The 15,742-nt window shown below is 42.4% G+C and overlaps 1 protein-coding gene across 2 annotated transcripts; it reads right to left on the reverse strand.

Moving 5' to 3' along the window:
* Nucleotides 1-1,596: 1,596 nt before the first annotated feature.
* Nucleotides 1,597-8,582, reverse strand: Syce1 (synaptonemal complex central element protein 1). Of its 2 annotated transcripts, none has more exons than XM_038323241.1 (13): nucleotides 8,504-8,582; nucleotides 6,406-6,468; nucleotides 5,276-5,335; nucleotides 4,879-4,953; nucleotides 4,291-4,338; nucleotides 4,008-4,062; nucleotides 3,773-3,862; nucleotides 3,517-3,580; nucleotides 2,520-2,586; nucleotides 2,320-2,443; nucleotides 2,146-2,256; nucleotides 1,924-2,011; nucleotides 1,597-1,733 (listed from the first exon to the last, which is right to left on the reverse strand). In XM_038323241.1, exons 1-13 carry the CDS (start codon nucleotides 8,580-8,582, stop codon nucleotides 1,668-1,670), a joined length of 990 nt encoding a protein of 329 aa, XP_038179169.1. In that variant the 3' UTR covers nucleotides 1,597-1,667. The 2 variants fall into 2 exon arrangements, with proteins under 2 accessions (XP_038179169.1, XP_038179158.1); XM_038323230.1 differs by having other exon boundaries at nucleotides 8,501-8,582.
* Nucleotides 8,583-15,742: the final 7,160 nt, after the last annotated feature.

Raw genomic sequence — 15,742 nt, forward strand, 5'->3', positions numbered from 1 at the left:
ATTATAATATAGTACTTTAGACTGGCCCCACTTTCCAGCTCAACTACTTGTGTGCACTACTGAAATCCAAAGCTAACAGACACAACAGTGGCCCCACTGAAGGTATTTGGATCGCCATGACTCCACAAAGGCAAGACTGCTTCCAGAAAAAAATGAAAAGTGTAATTATAAAATGTGCTTTGGGTAGAGATGCTCCAACTTAAGGATTACTATTAGGGAAATTCTGAAGTGACAGGGAAAAGATACAGTGTAAGTAGCTCTAAGGGCTATTAACTAACTGTAGCATCATCTGGCCTCTGCCTGAGGTTGACACCTGATCAGCAGAGCCACTAACTATATTCACTTAGTGGTGAAGCTTGGAATGGCTCAATTCTGGTTGTCTTTTCAAGGGAATAGCATTAAATTCTCAAGTACAAACCAAGCAAGGTGGCACATCTCTTTAACCCAGCACTCAGGAAGCAAAGGCAGGCAGATCTCTGAATCTGAGATCAGCCTAGTCTACATAGCAAATTCTAAACCAGTCAGGACTACACAGTGAGACTCTGTCTCAAACCAAACAAACAAAACAGGAGTACAGATCTTTGGGAGTACAGTTCTTTGGGAGAATTGGTCTTACCCTAAGGGATTTACTATTGTTCTGTAGTATACGTATTTCTTCCAGGGTTGGCAAGTTCATGCCCATCTTGAAGATACAGAGCCTGTGGCAACCTATAGGACCCTTGTCCCTGAATCATGGCAATGAAGCACGCTACACAGAAGACAGTGAGCTCTATGAGAATAGAGCTGTTAGCATTCACTTCTGCATGGAAGGGAGAAGTCACAAGGCCCTTGGGAGACCCTTACAAGATTCTCTTCTGGAATTCCATTCAATACTCCCTCATTCCCAAATGTTATAATCCATAGGAGGAAAAAAACTGACTTGGGGCAGGACTTTTCATTAAAAGGTATAGCTGCCTCTGAATTATCCATGCTCTTGTAAATCACCCCACTGAGTCATTTATTCACTAGGCTGGATTAGACAGAATCTTTCTTTGTTGTCTCCATATCTACTTGGGGAAGAATATACATTTAATTTGCACATTACCAGGAAAACAACAAAACAAATGGCAACCAAACCAGGACCCAGAAGAACCAAGGATTAATGGGGAGGGTCTGCCCACTTATGTCCTCAGCAAACAAATTACCATTTTTAATTTGGGATGTTCCTGTAACACTATGTTGTTCATGAACAATACAGACTACATACAGACTCAAATTACACTGTCTTTGCTTAAAGAATGAGGTGGATTCTAGAATTAAGTAAGAGTTGGTGATGTATCTTCCTTTTATTTCTAAGTCAGTGCTATGTGGGCCTATATGAAGGAATTAAACTACAGGTAGATTCAGGTCCTGTGAGAAGGTCTACATCAGTATCCGTCTGCCCAGGGGTAGAAGAGTGAGCAAGAGACGGGGAAAGCATTAACTAATGACTTACAGTATGGACCCTAAGCTAGTCAATAATTAAAATTGAACCAATGTATCTCCAGGTTCAAAGAGTTGAGGGGCTTGGCCCTAACACCCATTCTCCCACCCAGGACATACTCAGATGAAGCAAACTATACAAAACAGCCTTTATTTCAAAGGGCCCCATATGGTGACCTGGTAAGTCTTCCAGGTCAAGAAGGGTATCAGGTCCTGCTTGGTGGGCACTCTTGGTCTTTCTCCTCATGGACTCCTAGGGGCTTGGGACTGGCCTGTGGGAGGTAAAGGTCCAGGAATATTTCCCTGCTCATGCCATTCCCCCTTCTATCTTTCTGTGCCCAAGCTACCATGGATTTACACCTTTGCCTTAGCTATGCCTCCTGCAGTATGAGTACTCTTTCCCACAGGCTATATAGTCTGGGGAATGCCACTATCCACCTTTCCCTTTGCTCCAGGATGTACCATCCTCTGTGAGTTGTCTCCTTCATCTTGCATACTCTGAGCTTGAGCAAGGATCTGGAGCCCATGCTTTTCCAGTTCTTCTTTCAGCCTGTTAAGGAAGAGTGAACAAAGAGAAGGATGCAGGCAAACTGGGGAAGAATAAAAAGGCACATGGTAGAACAAGGGAAGCAGATGTCATTCATCTTTGTGAGAGGAATGAGGACACAGGAGCTCCACGCCTACCTCTGTCGTTTCTGTTGCAGCTGTAGGCACCTCTGCTGCAGCTGCTGGTGGTGCTGAGCTGCAGTCTCTAGGAGCTCCTCAGCTTTCTTGTTCTCCTCCTTGAATAGCTGCCTGGAAGTGGGAGAAAGATTCAGTGCTGGGTATTTCCTCTTCCTGCCCCACCCCACATCTTACAATGCTGTAGCTGCCTCATGGCTTCGGAGGAAGAGCCCCTCAGTGAGGGTGGAAGGCCCCTCAGGCCCGCATAGGGCATACAGCCGATGTTTCACATCCTCCAGCTTTACCTCCATCAGTTTCTCTGCAGAGAGAAAGGGTAATGAGCAGGGGAGGGTAGGCTGGAGCAGGTGAGGGCCACCCTTCTACCCAGGCCTCACCTTCTTTGAGCAGCTGCTCCTTGCTGCTGTCCAAAGCACATATCTCATTTGCCAGATGTTCAGGCTTCTGAAGGGTGGCACAAAAAGACCCATCCAAATCTCCTAGCTTCCTCGTGCTTCAGAGAAGCCTGTACAGATCTAGTTGTTTCTTCCTAAGTTTCTCTTCCTAGTTCCCTGACCCTCAATGCACGCGAACCATGGCATAATCTTGGTGGCACTAACCCTATCATTCCCTCTTTGGACCTTCCAACCCTGGAAACAGGTTCAAGGAAAAGTATCTGAAACCCTAAAATCTGCAAACCTACAATCCTCAGCCACTCTCTGGAGAGTGAGATACTAGTGTTTCTTCTCTTCTCTCCTCTGTGGTCTCCTCACTGACCTTCTCTTCTGACATTAACCCATGTCCCTACTGGCATCTGGGAACTCCCAGGTGAATGTTGACTGTTCCTGCTGTCTCTCCTGTGTCTGGGAACTCCCAGGTGAATGTTGACTGTTCCTGCTGTCTCTCCTGTGTCTGGGAATTCCCAGGTAAATATTGACTGTTCCTGCTGTCTCTCCTGTGTCTGGGAATTCCCAGGTAAATGTTGACTGTTCCTGCTGTCTCTCCTGTGTCTGGGAACTCCTGGAGTGAATGTTGACTGTTCCTAATGTCTCTCCTGTGTCTGGGAACTCCCAGGTGAATGTTGACTGTTCCTAATGTCTCTCCTGTGTCTGGGAACTCACAGGTGAATGTTATTGTTTGTTCCCTGGTGTCTCTCCTTGTGGAACAGTCTCAAATGCATCCATGGACACTGTCAATGGATGACTCCATTGATGTTATCACGGTACCCTCAGAACACTGAATGGACACAGCAATATTGGTGATTGTGAAAGACAAGCAGTGGGGACACCAAGCACCTCAAGAGTGGTCACCAGGGGCTGGACATATGGTGACAGAGCAGGACCAAAGTTTGCATAGGAACCAAGGGTGTAGGTGGCATAGCTCTGTATGACTCACATGAAATTCCAAGAGGTCCTTGTGCTGACTCATCAAAGCCTCCAGCTGTTCTTCAAATTCCAACCTAGGAGCCAATCACAGAGCCACAAAGGCCATAAACTACCACAGAGCTTGGTTGAGGCCTAAGCCTGTATAGCACTTAGGGACTTTGTTTATTACCACTATCCCACAGGGAATACATTTGCCCCCTTGATCATCCAAGGCATTCCAGTACCTAGAGCACATCTCCAGCCCAAGCTTCATCCTCTCGGCTCACCTCAGATGTCTTAGTTTGTCCTTCTCCTTGTCAATCTGAGAGTTCAGGAAAGAAATTCTCTCTTTACACTCATGTAGCATGCTGTGCTTCCTGGGAAGGGAACCAACAGTCGTGTGTTTGAATGAATCCCCAGAGGGCAGGCCGAGGACTAATAAATACCCTGTACCTCTCTAGTCAGTGGGTGGTGTGGGAAGTAACAGAGCACTCAGGGGCCCACCGCGGCATAGCATCTCACCTCTGCGTCTCGCTCTCCTTCTCCTGGCACTGCAGCCGGAGAACCCTCAGGGTCTCTGTAAAGACAACAGGGCCCTCTGAGAGCTTGCTGAGGCATCAGGTTTGCCAGATGGAACAAAACGGGTCATGTGAAGTCTATGAACACCTGATTGGACTTTGACATTTTCTGGATCTGGTAACAGCCATGGGAAGGGTATAGATCAGAGGTCTTAAGTTTCTAGCTACTAGAGAGAGTGGGCTTAGAAAGGGCATCACAAAGCCTAGAGTGGGGAATATGGGAATACCTTGCTTTTTGTTCCAGATATCCTTCAGACGTGCTTTCTCTTCAAGTACTAGAAAACATGATGAAGGTTCAGACATTAGGAACCAAACACTGAAATGTCAAGGACAGTCATATGAGAGGCAAGGTATATCTGTGACCCCAAGACAGATGCAGTTTCTTTGAGGTCAGTTCCCACCCCTGTGGTACTCACACTCCTGTAAACACAATGGGCCCTAACATTCACAAGAGATGTCTGTGAGGACAATGTGTGACATCCATTAGGACTGGGGAGAACCACATCAATCAAAAAGGGCCATGAGACAAGATGACTAAAAAGACTTCTCTAGTAATTCAGAGCCAGTGCTGTGAGGCAAGAACTTGTGTGATCTGTGTAATACCTGGAGGATCATCTCTGCAAAGGACTTGGGGCAGAAGTATCCTCAAAGGCATTTCCAGAACTCTCCTATTAGAAGATGGGAATGCTAGAAGAATATGACCTTGGAGGAAGAGAAGAATCCTGGCCCTGGTGAGGCTACCAAGTGCCTGTGACGTTGCATTGAAAGAAGTCTAAGATATTCTGGGAACTTACAGTGACTCTCAGTTAACTTACATGAGTCCAGGTCCTTCTGCAGGGTATCCCAGACAGTCTGGGCCTCTCCAAGCTCCTCACTGGCTTTCCTTTTTGCTTTACCAAAGAGTAGAACAAATATTTGGTAAGCACAGCCTCAAACAATGACATTTCATATTTGTCTCCAAGAAAACCTAGAGGGGCCCAGATTTTACAAAACAAGAAACAAAGCTTTCTAAATCCTGGCCCTTCTTTCTGGACTCAGACCATTTACAGGTAAATGCAGGCTATGGCAATTACACACAGAAGGGGCTTTCACTTACGTTCTCATGAAAGAACTACAGATATTTAATAAGGACACCTGTATTTCCACATTTTACTGGAGCTAGCCTGGAAAAACATGTAGCTGGTCTTGGATAGCAGCCAAAATTGGGCTCACCTTGCTGAACCTCATTAATGCGGTTAATCAGGACCTCAATCCGGGGCTCTAGACTTCCCACTGCAGGGCAAAAAGGAAGCTCATTGTTGATAGAGTGTGACGCCCCAGGATCCTACAGCCTTCCCTTCATGCCTATCTGCTGAGCATCTCATAGGCTCAGGGGCTACATTATAGTCTCAGACTTGGAGTGTGAGGGTCAAGGCAGTGGTAACTTCTGTGGAGACAAACAAAGCGCAGGAAAAGGTCTACAGGTAAAGCTCAGGGGTGCTTCTCAGATGTGAGAAAGGAAGGCCCTCGGGCTCTCTGGGTAGAGTGGAGGGTGCAAAGTGCAAAGGCCTGTCCTGAGGAGGAAACAAGAATAGGAAGAATAGGGTAAACATGAGATAGAAGAGTTATGGGTAAAACCTCTGGATCTAACAGTGTTGTGCAATCAAGGGAGTCTTGGGACTAGGTTTTGGCAAAGCATTTTGCCTTTTATCCACTCATGCTTCCATAATTTTGAGACATTGGGGGCTCCATTTTTTGCTCAAAAACTAAAATTTAAGGGGCCAGTGAGATGGTGCTGTGGGTAAAGACCACCAGGTCTGACAACCTGAGTTTGATTCCTCAAGCTCACATGGTAGGACAGAACTGACTCCCTTAAGCTAGCCTCTGACTTTGACACATTCTTTGACATTTTGTGTTTATGTATGTGTGTGTGAGAGAGAGAGAGAGAGAAAGCACGCACACACACACACACAATGTTTCTTAAAAATTAAAATTTAAGTTCAAAGCATCTATTTTATTTTGTGCATATGAGTACTTTGCTTATATACATGTATATGCACCACATGTGTGACTGGTGCCTGCAGAGACCAGAAGAGGGCATCAGATCTCCTAGAGCTGGACTTGCTAAAGATTGTGAGACATCATGTGAGTGCTGAGAAAGAAACTCAGTCTTCTGCATAAGCAGTTGGTGCTCTAACTGCTGACCTGTCTCAATACACACATCCCCAAATTTAAGTCTTAAAGAAAGTTAATATGAATAAAATAATTTCTTATTTTTGTGAATTGTGGTGCTTGGAGTTGAATCTACATCTGCTTGACTTCAAACCTCAGGGAAAGTCTCATAGGCAAAAGAGGCACATGACCTTTCTGCAACTTCTTCACCATTTCCATTAAGCCTTCAATTTTCTGTGCGGTCACATGCTGCTCTGTGGAGATACAACCAAACATTTCAAACTCAGTGGTATAAATAGCCAGGAGACGGGTCCAAGACCTAGGCCGATACTGAAATTAGCTGAGGACAGATCTCTAACCAGAACAGTGTTACTGATCCTTTACCCAAAATGGGTAGTACAAAAATGTGTGCTGAGCTCCTCCATGGATAGCCTTTCCTACCTGGTACAATAGCACCAGCATATTCACTCACAAAACTCACGGTGAGGGCAGCACTCTATTTAGTTCCCTTGTGCTGCTGACGTCGCCAAAGCTGGGTCAAGTTCGGATTCAGGTATGAGACTGGGTGTGACGGCACAGACCTGTAATCTTAGAGGGAGTGGCAGGAACATCAACAGTTTAAGTCCAGCCCAGCCTTTTTCACAAGGTTAAGTTCACCTTGAGTAAATGGCTAGGGGTGTGACTAAGGGTGCCTGCTTAGCATATTCAAGGCCCTCAATTTAGTCACCACTGGGGCAAGAGGATGTTGCTAAAAAACTAGAAAGTAACTGAAAAATCACTGCAATGGGCTGGTAGCATTATCAGTTAGGAAGTTCTAGGAAGTATTATGCAAAAGCACACTGCCTATAAGCAAAATGTATTATAGTAAGGGATCTGGTTAAAGTATACATTCACATAGCTTTTCTATAGACAATTGATAGTGATTATAAAGTTTCCACATCAAGTAACATTTTGTAGTCATTTTTAGTTTTTTGTTTCTCTTTTATCTTTTTTCTTAAAAAACAGGATTTCACTATGTAACCACCATGGCTATCCTGGAACTCGCTTTGTAGACCAGGCTGGACTTGAACTCAGAGATCCACCTGCCTCTGCCTCCCAAAAACTAGGATTAAAGGTGTGTGCCACTACTGCCCAGCAATGTTTATAGCCAATATATGCACCTATTTTTAATTCTCTGGTGAATTAGATATAGGAAATCACTACTTCTGTCGTTACCATCACAATAAAGGAAGCAGACATTATGAGTCACCTAATTTTAAAAACGAAAATGCCACCTATTGAGAACTCTTGTAAAACTGATGCTAATATTTATTAACTAAGGCTCAAGTTCTAAGAAACAATTCAGGGCTAGAGACCCACAGTAAACAGCACTTAAACGTGCATGTGAGACCATCCAGACTGGAAAACTATGGAGAGAATTTTTTTAACATCAAAGGGAAAGGGGGTAGAAAGGAAGACACCTAAGGAATAATAGAGTCTTAAGAGACAAATCAAAATAAATAAATAAATAAATCTTTAAAAAGAGGCACATCAATTTAATCTCAAAAAAAATAGTCTGAAAGTAGATTTTGATCCAAATAAATGCACTGTAAAAAAAAATACTAAAACAATTAACAAATTTTTTAAATCAATAGATACTTGCTGAGATAAAGGAACTGCAGGCGTTATTCTTTAGCTGTAGTGAGGGTGTTATTTTTCTGGGGCGCTTGTCTCTAGATATATATATGGGACATTTATGGATGCCACTGCTGTCTGGAGTGCTCTGACATGAAACAGGGGGCTGGGTAATGGTGGAGGGGGAAAGTGACGAACAAGTCATAGATGTAAATGCTGGAGGGTAGACTCACAGCGTAAGCCCACCTTGCTCTGTGCGTTTGTATAAACTGAATTCATCTCAATAATAATATGTTTTATCGCCCCAATACACAGACACTAAATCGCTCTGCAGAAGTTTGGAGAACAGTAGTTCTGCTCAGAGGCGATCCGGACACCCCACGCTAGGCGGGCCGGGATGGCGTCAAGTTCTGGAAGCACAGGGCGACTCCAGCTGACTTCAGGCCTGCGGCCACAGGGCCCCCAGGGCCAGCCTGCTCTGAAGGTGACAGGAAGACCCCACACAAGGCCTGGCATCGCAGGGGGGGGCAGCGGGCTGGCTCTGAGGCGACAGTCGCCCCCTCAGAGCCTCCACCCCCCGCTTCGCGCCCACCCGCCCATCTCCTCAGGCTTCGACAGGAGGACATGTCACCCCACCAGCTCGCCCGGCCAACCCAGGCGCCCTTCAGCCACTACCTCCAGCCCCCTCAGGCCCGTAGTGCGGCTCCGCTGATCCCTCGGGCTCCACACCCAACGGCTGCGGTCTGGTGGCCATGCCGCTCCACTACGCTCAGCTGCCACAGCCGCCTCGAAGCTGTTTCCCACTGCGCCTGCGCAGTACACTGCCGCTCTGGGCCGCCATGTGGCCAGCTGCTGCGCATGCGCAGAAGGAACCTTTTGGCCCCCGCCCCGCCCTCCCCAAGGCAAAGCACTAATCCCATTTGAAGTGAAAATTTCTGAGTTAGTGATTGGCCAGTTTCGGAGGCAAGTGTCTGAACAGGAATGAAGGTCTATCCCTCTACAAGGGTTAAGATTATGGTTGTTAGGGAGAGAATTGATTAGCGTTAGGACAGAACAGTTACACTGAGCAGACCCATGATGCCTACTGAAAGACCTAAAGGACCTGCGGTAAAGGACCTGCGGTGGACATGGTAAGCAGCCCAGTGCCCAAGACACCTTTCACTTCAAAAAAGCCTGGTGTCTCCCCCTGTGCTATGCCTAAGCCAGCTGCCAAGACAGCCCAGGTCTGAGCACTTCTGGTTATGGCCACACCCAGCTGGGGGAACTACTCTAACCTTGCTCGACTGTGGGAGTCTCTGTGACTCAGGTACAGATCTCCTTAGACCAGTCCGTGTTTGGTAGTTTGCTGGGCCCCATCTCAGTCTGAGGTCTCAGATACCTGCCCTGGAACCATTAGGTTCTCAGAGTTTTTAATGGGGGAAATCTGGTGAACTCCTCCCCGGACAGATGCTAAGTAAGGTTCCCTGGATCCCACATAGCAGCAACCCGTGAGAATGAATGCCAGGTTCTTAGATTGTAAAGATGCTTTTATGTACCTGGTGTTAATAAATAACCCAGCATGAGGTAGCCATAGGGAAATAAATAGTATAATATATTAAGAATTATGTACTCTATTTTATGGAGGACCAAGACTAAAATTATATATGTGTGTGTGTGTGTGTAGATATATGTATATATGTTACCTGTTGATATTTTATGATAGCCACATATTTTTTTCATGATCAGAAATATGAGAATGTGCATGGTGAGAATGTGCATGGTGGCACCCCTTAATCCCAGCATTCAAGAGGCAGAGGCAGGCAGATCTCTGTGAATTTGAGGGCATCCCTGTCTAATTCCTGACTTCAGTGGGATGTCTTCAAGCTTGTCTTTATTTAGGATGATGTTGGCTATGAGTTTCTTAGTCATAGCTTTTATTATGTTGAGGTATGCTCCCTCTAGCTCTACATTCTCTAGGACCTTCATCATGAATATATTTTGGATTTTGTCAAAGGTTGTATCTGCTTCTATTGAGATGTTCATGTCATTTTTGTCTTTAAGTACATTTATATGGTTTATTACATTTATTGACTAGTGTATGTTGCATAACTAACCATTTCAGGGATAAAGCCAACATGGTCATGGTGTGTAACGTTTTTGATGTATTTCTATATTTTATTTGCATTGTTTTCAGTAAGGATTTTTGAGTCTGTGTTCATCAGGGATGTTAACCTGTAGTTTTCTTCTTTGTGGAGGCCCAAAAATATTAGCCTGTTTTCTCGCTGACCAAAGGTCAGAGAGTTGGAACTTACCTCTAGTTCCTTTAAGGTTATTGTGCTTCTACCTAAAAGGTCCCACCTAGACAAAGACCAGAGAGTTCTGTTCTCTCAAGGTTATTGTCAACAGGAGTGGCTCAAAACCAGACCTTGTACTCCAGGAACAATGAAGTAGACGTGTTGCTACCTCAAACAAAAGTCTAAGGAGCCAACTAAGTTCCAGTTCCCTTAAGGAGATAACTTTGAATTCCACCCAAGGGAGTGGTTTGGCAACAGAATGTTTTGGTCTAGGGTGTGTGTGTGTGTGTGTGTGTGTGTGTGTGTGTGTGTGTGTGTGTGCGCGCGCGTGTCTTGCTTTGTTCTAGCAACAGGTTTTTTGTGTGTACACAGCCTGAGACCTTCAACTGGTCTGTTCATTTCCTTGTATTATGTTAATGTATTCTTTTGTCTTAATCCTACCTTTTGGGGTCAGGAGTATTTTAAGCAGTTGAAAATTAAACACAGGCAAATTCAGTACTCACTGGAATTCCCTCCTGATACTATACTATATGTTTCTCCATTTTATTATTTTCATTTACTTCTTCATATTCTTTACTAATATTTTCTAAATCCCCCTGCCTCTGCCCTGGCAAAAGGTATATTTTGTCAAGGCTGGTTCCCAACACTCCTTTTCTTGTCCCTTTTCCTGGTTTGGGTAGTAAAGTGACCCTAGCTCTGTGGAGGGAATTTGTGAGTCCTCCTTCTGTTTCTGTTTTTTTAAGAGTTAAAGAAAGATCAGACTTAGATCTTCACTGAAAGAATTCTACTGTGAATCCATCTGATCCTAGACTTTATTTTCTAGCTGGAAGGCTTTTTATTACTATTTCAGTCTCCTCATTTGTTATGTGTCTGTTTAGAATGATGACTCCTTCTTAATTTCCAGCTTAATGGAGTACAAGTTCTTAAAGTATTACCCTATAATATTCTGAATTTCTTTGGTGCCCGTTGTAATGTTTCCCTGCTCATTCCTGCTTCTGTTAATCTGGGTCCTCATTTTTCTTTCTTTTGGTTAGTTGAGTCAATGGTCTATGAATCTTGTTCATCTTTTCAAAGAACCACCTTTTAGATTCATTGATTCTTTTTATTGTTTTCTTTATTCTATTTCATTGATTTCTGATCTGAATTTTATCGTTTCTTGCCTTAGATTGGGTTTGGATTTGATTGGTTCTTGTTTCTCCAAATTTTTGAATGGTACCATTAAGTTATTTATTTGTAATCTTTCTGATTTTTTTAATATAGGTACTTAGAACTACAAATTTCCCTTGTAGGACTGTTTCCAATGTGTCACAGAGGTATTGGTGTGTTGTGTTTTCATTTTTGTTAGTTCCAGGAAAGCTTATTAGTTCTTTCTTGATTTCTTCCCTGAGCCACTCATCACTCAATAATGAGTTGTTTAATTTCTATGAGTTTCTGTATTTACTTGAGACTTTTTCCTGTCTGTTTTAAGTGTTATTAAAATGTTATAAGATAGGATACAAGGAGTGATTTTGTTTCTTTTGAATTTGTAAAGGTTTGTTTTGTGTCTCAGGGTATGGTCTATTTTAGAAAAGCTTACATTGTGCTTCAGAGTAAAATGTGTATTCCTTCATTGTGGGGTGGGATATTCTGTACTATCTGTTAAGTTCATTTGATATATGATGTTAGTTATATCTAATGTTACTCTATTTTTTGTTCAGATGACATGTCTATTGGAGAAAGTGAAGTATAAAATTATCTGTTATTAATAGGTCGAAGCTAATCTCTGTCTTTAAATTCAGTAGTATGTTTTTTTGTGAAATTAGATGTCCCAGAGTTTGGTACATATATGTTTAGGATAATAAAGTCTTCTTGGATAAGTGTTCCCTTGATTAGAATTAAGTGTCTCTCTATTTCTTTTGATTATTTTTATTTTGAAGTTTATTTTGTCAGATACTAGGACAATGATGTCTGCTTGCTTCCTGGTCCCATTTTATTTGAATAGTTTTCAACCATTTTACATTAAGGTGGCACATAGTTTTAAGGCTAAGTTATGTTTTTTGTAGAGAGCAGATAAATGGATTTTGTTTCTTGATATATTCATACGGCCTCTGTCTTTTGATTTGAGAAATGAGGTCATTGATACTTAAAGTAATTATTGAAATTTGTGTGCCATTTAGACCTCTACCACAATTTTAGTTGGATTATTTGGTATTTCAGTATCTAGTTTCTTGAGTTCTTAATATATTTTAGAGATCAGACCTCTGTCAGATGTGGAGTTGGTGAAGATCTTTTCCCATTCTGTAGGCTGCTGTTTTGTCTTATTGACCATGTCCTTTGACTTACAGAAGCTTCTCAGTTTCAGGAGGTCCCATTTATTGATTTTTGCTCTCAGTGTCTGTGCTACCGGTGTTATTTTTAGGAAGTGGTCTCCGGGGCCCATGCGATAAAGGATACTTCCAACTTTTTCTTCTATCAGATTCAGTATAACTGGGTTTGTGTTGAGGTCTGTGATCCATTTGGACTTGAGTTTTATGCATGGAAATAGATATGGATCTATTTGCATTCTTCTACGTGTCAACATCCAGTTATGCTAGCACCATTTGTTGAAGATGTTTTCTTTTTTCCATTGTATAGTTTTAGCCTCTTTGTCAAAAATCAGGTAGGTGTTCATAGATGTGTAGATTAATATCAGGATCTTCAATTCAATTCCGTTGGTCCACCTATCTGTTTTTATGCCAATACCAAGCTGTTTTCACTACTATAGCTCTATAGTAGAACTTGAAGTTAGGGATGGTGATGCCTCCAGAGGGTTCTTTATTATGCAGGATTGTTTTGGTTATCTTGGGTTTTCAATATTTCCATATGACGTTGATTATTAGTCTTTCAAGGTCTGTGAAGAATTGTGTTGGGATTTTGATGGGTTTTGCATTGAATCTGTGGATTGCTTTTGGTAAGAGATTGCCATTTTTATTATATTGATCCTACCTATCCAAGAACATGGGAGATCTCTCCATTTTCTGGTATCTTCTTCCATTTCTTTCTTCAAAGACTTAAAGTTCTTTTCATCCAGGTCTTTCACTTCTTTCTTAAAGAAACTCAAGAAAAAACATGAAACAGGTGACACAAACAGTTCAAGGCTAGAGACCAAAACAGAGACAATAAAGAACACACAAACCGAGAGAGTTCTGGAAATGGAAAATCTGGGTAAATGAACAGGAACTATCGATGCAAGCATAACTAACAGAATAAAAGAGATGGAAGAGAGAACCTCAGATGTTGAAGATACTATAGAGGAAATAGATTGACTGGTCAAAGAAAACATTAAATCCAACAAATTCTTAACACAAAACATCCAGGAAATCTGAAACACCATGAAAAGGCCAAGCATAAGAATAATAGGGATAGAAGGAGAAGAACTCCAACTCAAAGGCACAAAAAATCATAGAAGAAACAATTCCCAACCTAAAGAAGGATATCCCTATGAGGGTACAAGAAGCTTATAGAACACCTAATACAGTGGACCCAAAAAAGTCCCCTCACCATATATTAATCAAAAGACAAAACATACAGAAAAAGAAAGAATATTAAGAGCTGCAAAGGAAAAAGGTCAAGTAACATATAAAGGCAGATCTATCAGAATTACACCCAACTTCTCAATAGAACCTATGAAAGCCAAAAGGTCCTGGACAGATTGCTGCAAACACTAAGAGACCACAGATGCTAGCCCAGCTTTCAATCACCATTGATGAAGAAAGCAAGATATTCTATGACAAAACCAAATTTAAACAATACCTATCCACAAATCCAGACCTACAGGAATTACTAGAAGGAAAACTCCAACCCAAGGAAGCTAACTGCACCAACAAAAACATAGGCAACAGATAACCTCACATCAGCAAACCCCAAAGAAGGGAAACATACAAACACTTCCACCGAAAAATAACAGGAATTAATATTCACTGGTCATTAATATCTCTTAATATCAATGGACTCAATTCACCTAAAAAAAACCCACAGACCAAGAGAATGAATACAAAAACAGGATCCATCCTTCTGCTGTATACAAGAAACATATCTCAACCTCAAGGACAAACATTACCTCAGAGTAAAGGGTTGGGAAAAGATTTTCCAATCAAATGGACCTAAGAAACAAGCAGGTGTAGCTATCCTACTATCTAACAAAATAAACTTCAAACTAAAATCAATCTGAAGAGATAGAGAAGGACATTTTATATGCATAACAGGAACAATTCATCAAGGTCAAATGTCTTTATAACAGCTATTGCTTCTTTCTTAGCAGTCAAACAATTCAAAGACAATGCAATAACAGACAGTATCCATACTCTGAGCTTTTTTCCTTCTTTACATGGCTTTTTTTTACCCTATTTCTTTTATTTGTATTTTTACTTTGAATTTTTGGTTTTTTGAGACAAGGTTTCTCTATGTATTTTTGGCTGTCCTGGCTGTAGACCAGGCTGTCCTTGAACTCCAGAGATCTACCTGCCTTTGCCTCCTAAATGCTGGGATTAAAGGTGTGTGCCTCCATGCCTGCTTACTCTATCTTTTTTTTAAAAAAAAAAAAAACTATCTTTTCTAATTTTACATACCAATCCCAGTTCCCACTCCCTTCCTCTTCCTGGTGCCTCCAACTTTCCCCCATGGTGAGGGAGAATTGTCTGTATTCTGTCATACTAACATTCATTCCTTAGAGAGGGTAAGGTTTCTCATGGGAAGCACATTGCTTTGAGGCAGGACAAAGGCCTTCCCCACTAAATCTAGACTGAGAAATGTATCCCTTCAAAGAAAATGGGTTCCAAAAAGCTGTACAAGCAACAGATACATCCTGGTCTCACTGTCAGTAGCCTCACAGTCTGTCCCAGCCATACAACTGTCTCTCACATTCAGATGGTGTAGTTTGGTCCTATGCTGCTGGTTCCCTCACAGGAACTAGTCAGGCTGGAGTTGGTGGGTTCCCATTAGCTCAAGTAAGCTGTTTCAGTGAGTGTCCCCATAGTGGAGACCCAAAAATATGAGCCCCTTTCCACCTTTACCAAAGGTCGGAGACTTGGAACTTACCTCTGTTTCTTCAAGGTTATTGTCTGTTTCTACCTCAAACAAAGATCCCACCTAGATGTAAACCAAAGAGTTCTGCTCTCTCAAGGTTATTGTCTACAGGTGTTGATGATAGCCAGACCTTGTATTTCAGGTATAAAGAAGTAGATGTGTTTCTACTCCAAACAAAAGTCTAAGGATCCAACTAAATTCCAGTTTTATTAAGGAGATAACAGTGGATTCTACCCAGGAAGTAGTTTGATACAGAATGTTGTGGTCTAAGGTGTGAGCATGACTTGTTTTGTTCTAGCAACAGAATGTTTAACTATGAATGTACCCTGCAACACCAACTCCAGTGTCGTCTGTGTGACATGACATACGTCATTATGCAGGACAGGAGTTACGTGTACTATGGGACTAGGCTTCCTATAAATGTAGACATAAAGCTTGTGCAGTCACTTGTTCTCTCTCTCTCTCTCTCTCTCTCTCTCTCTCTCTCTCTCTCTCTCTCTCTCTCTCTCTCTCTTTTTCAGCTGCTGGATTCAGTTCCTGTTCCCCACTCATGCAGAGAACTGTGGATCTGTGAGTCTACCTGTAAATAAAGAACCCT

The sequence above is a fragment of the Arvicola amphibius genome, chromosome 1 (assembly GCF_903992535.2).
Source record: "Arvicola amphibius chromosome 1, mArvAmp1.2, whole genome shotgun sequence".
In the NCBI taxonomy this organism is placed as follows: Eukaryota; Metazoa; Chordata; class Mammalia; order Rodentia; family Cricetidae; genus Arvicola; species Arvicola amphibius.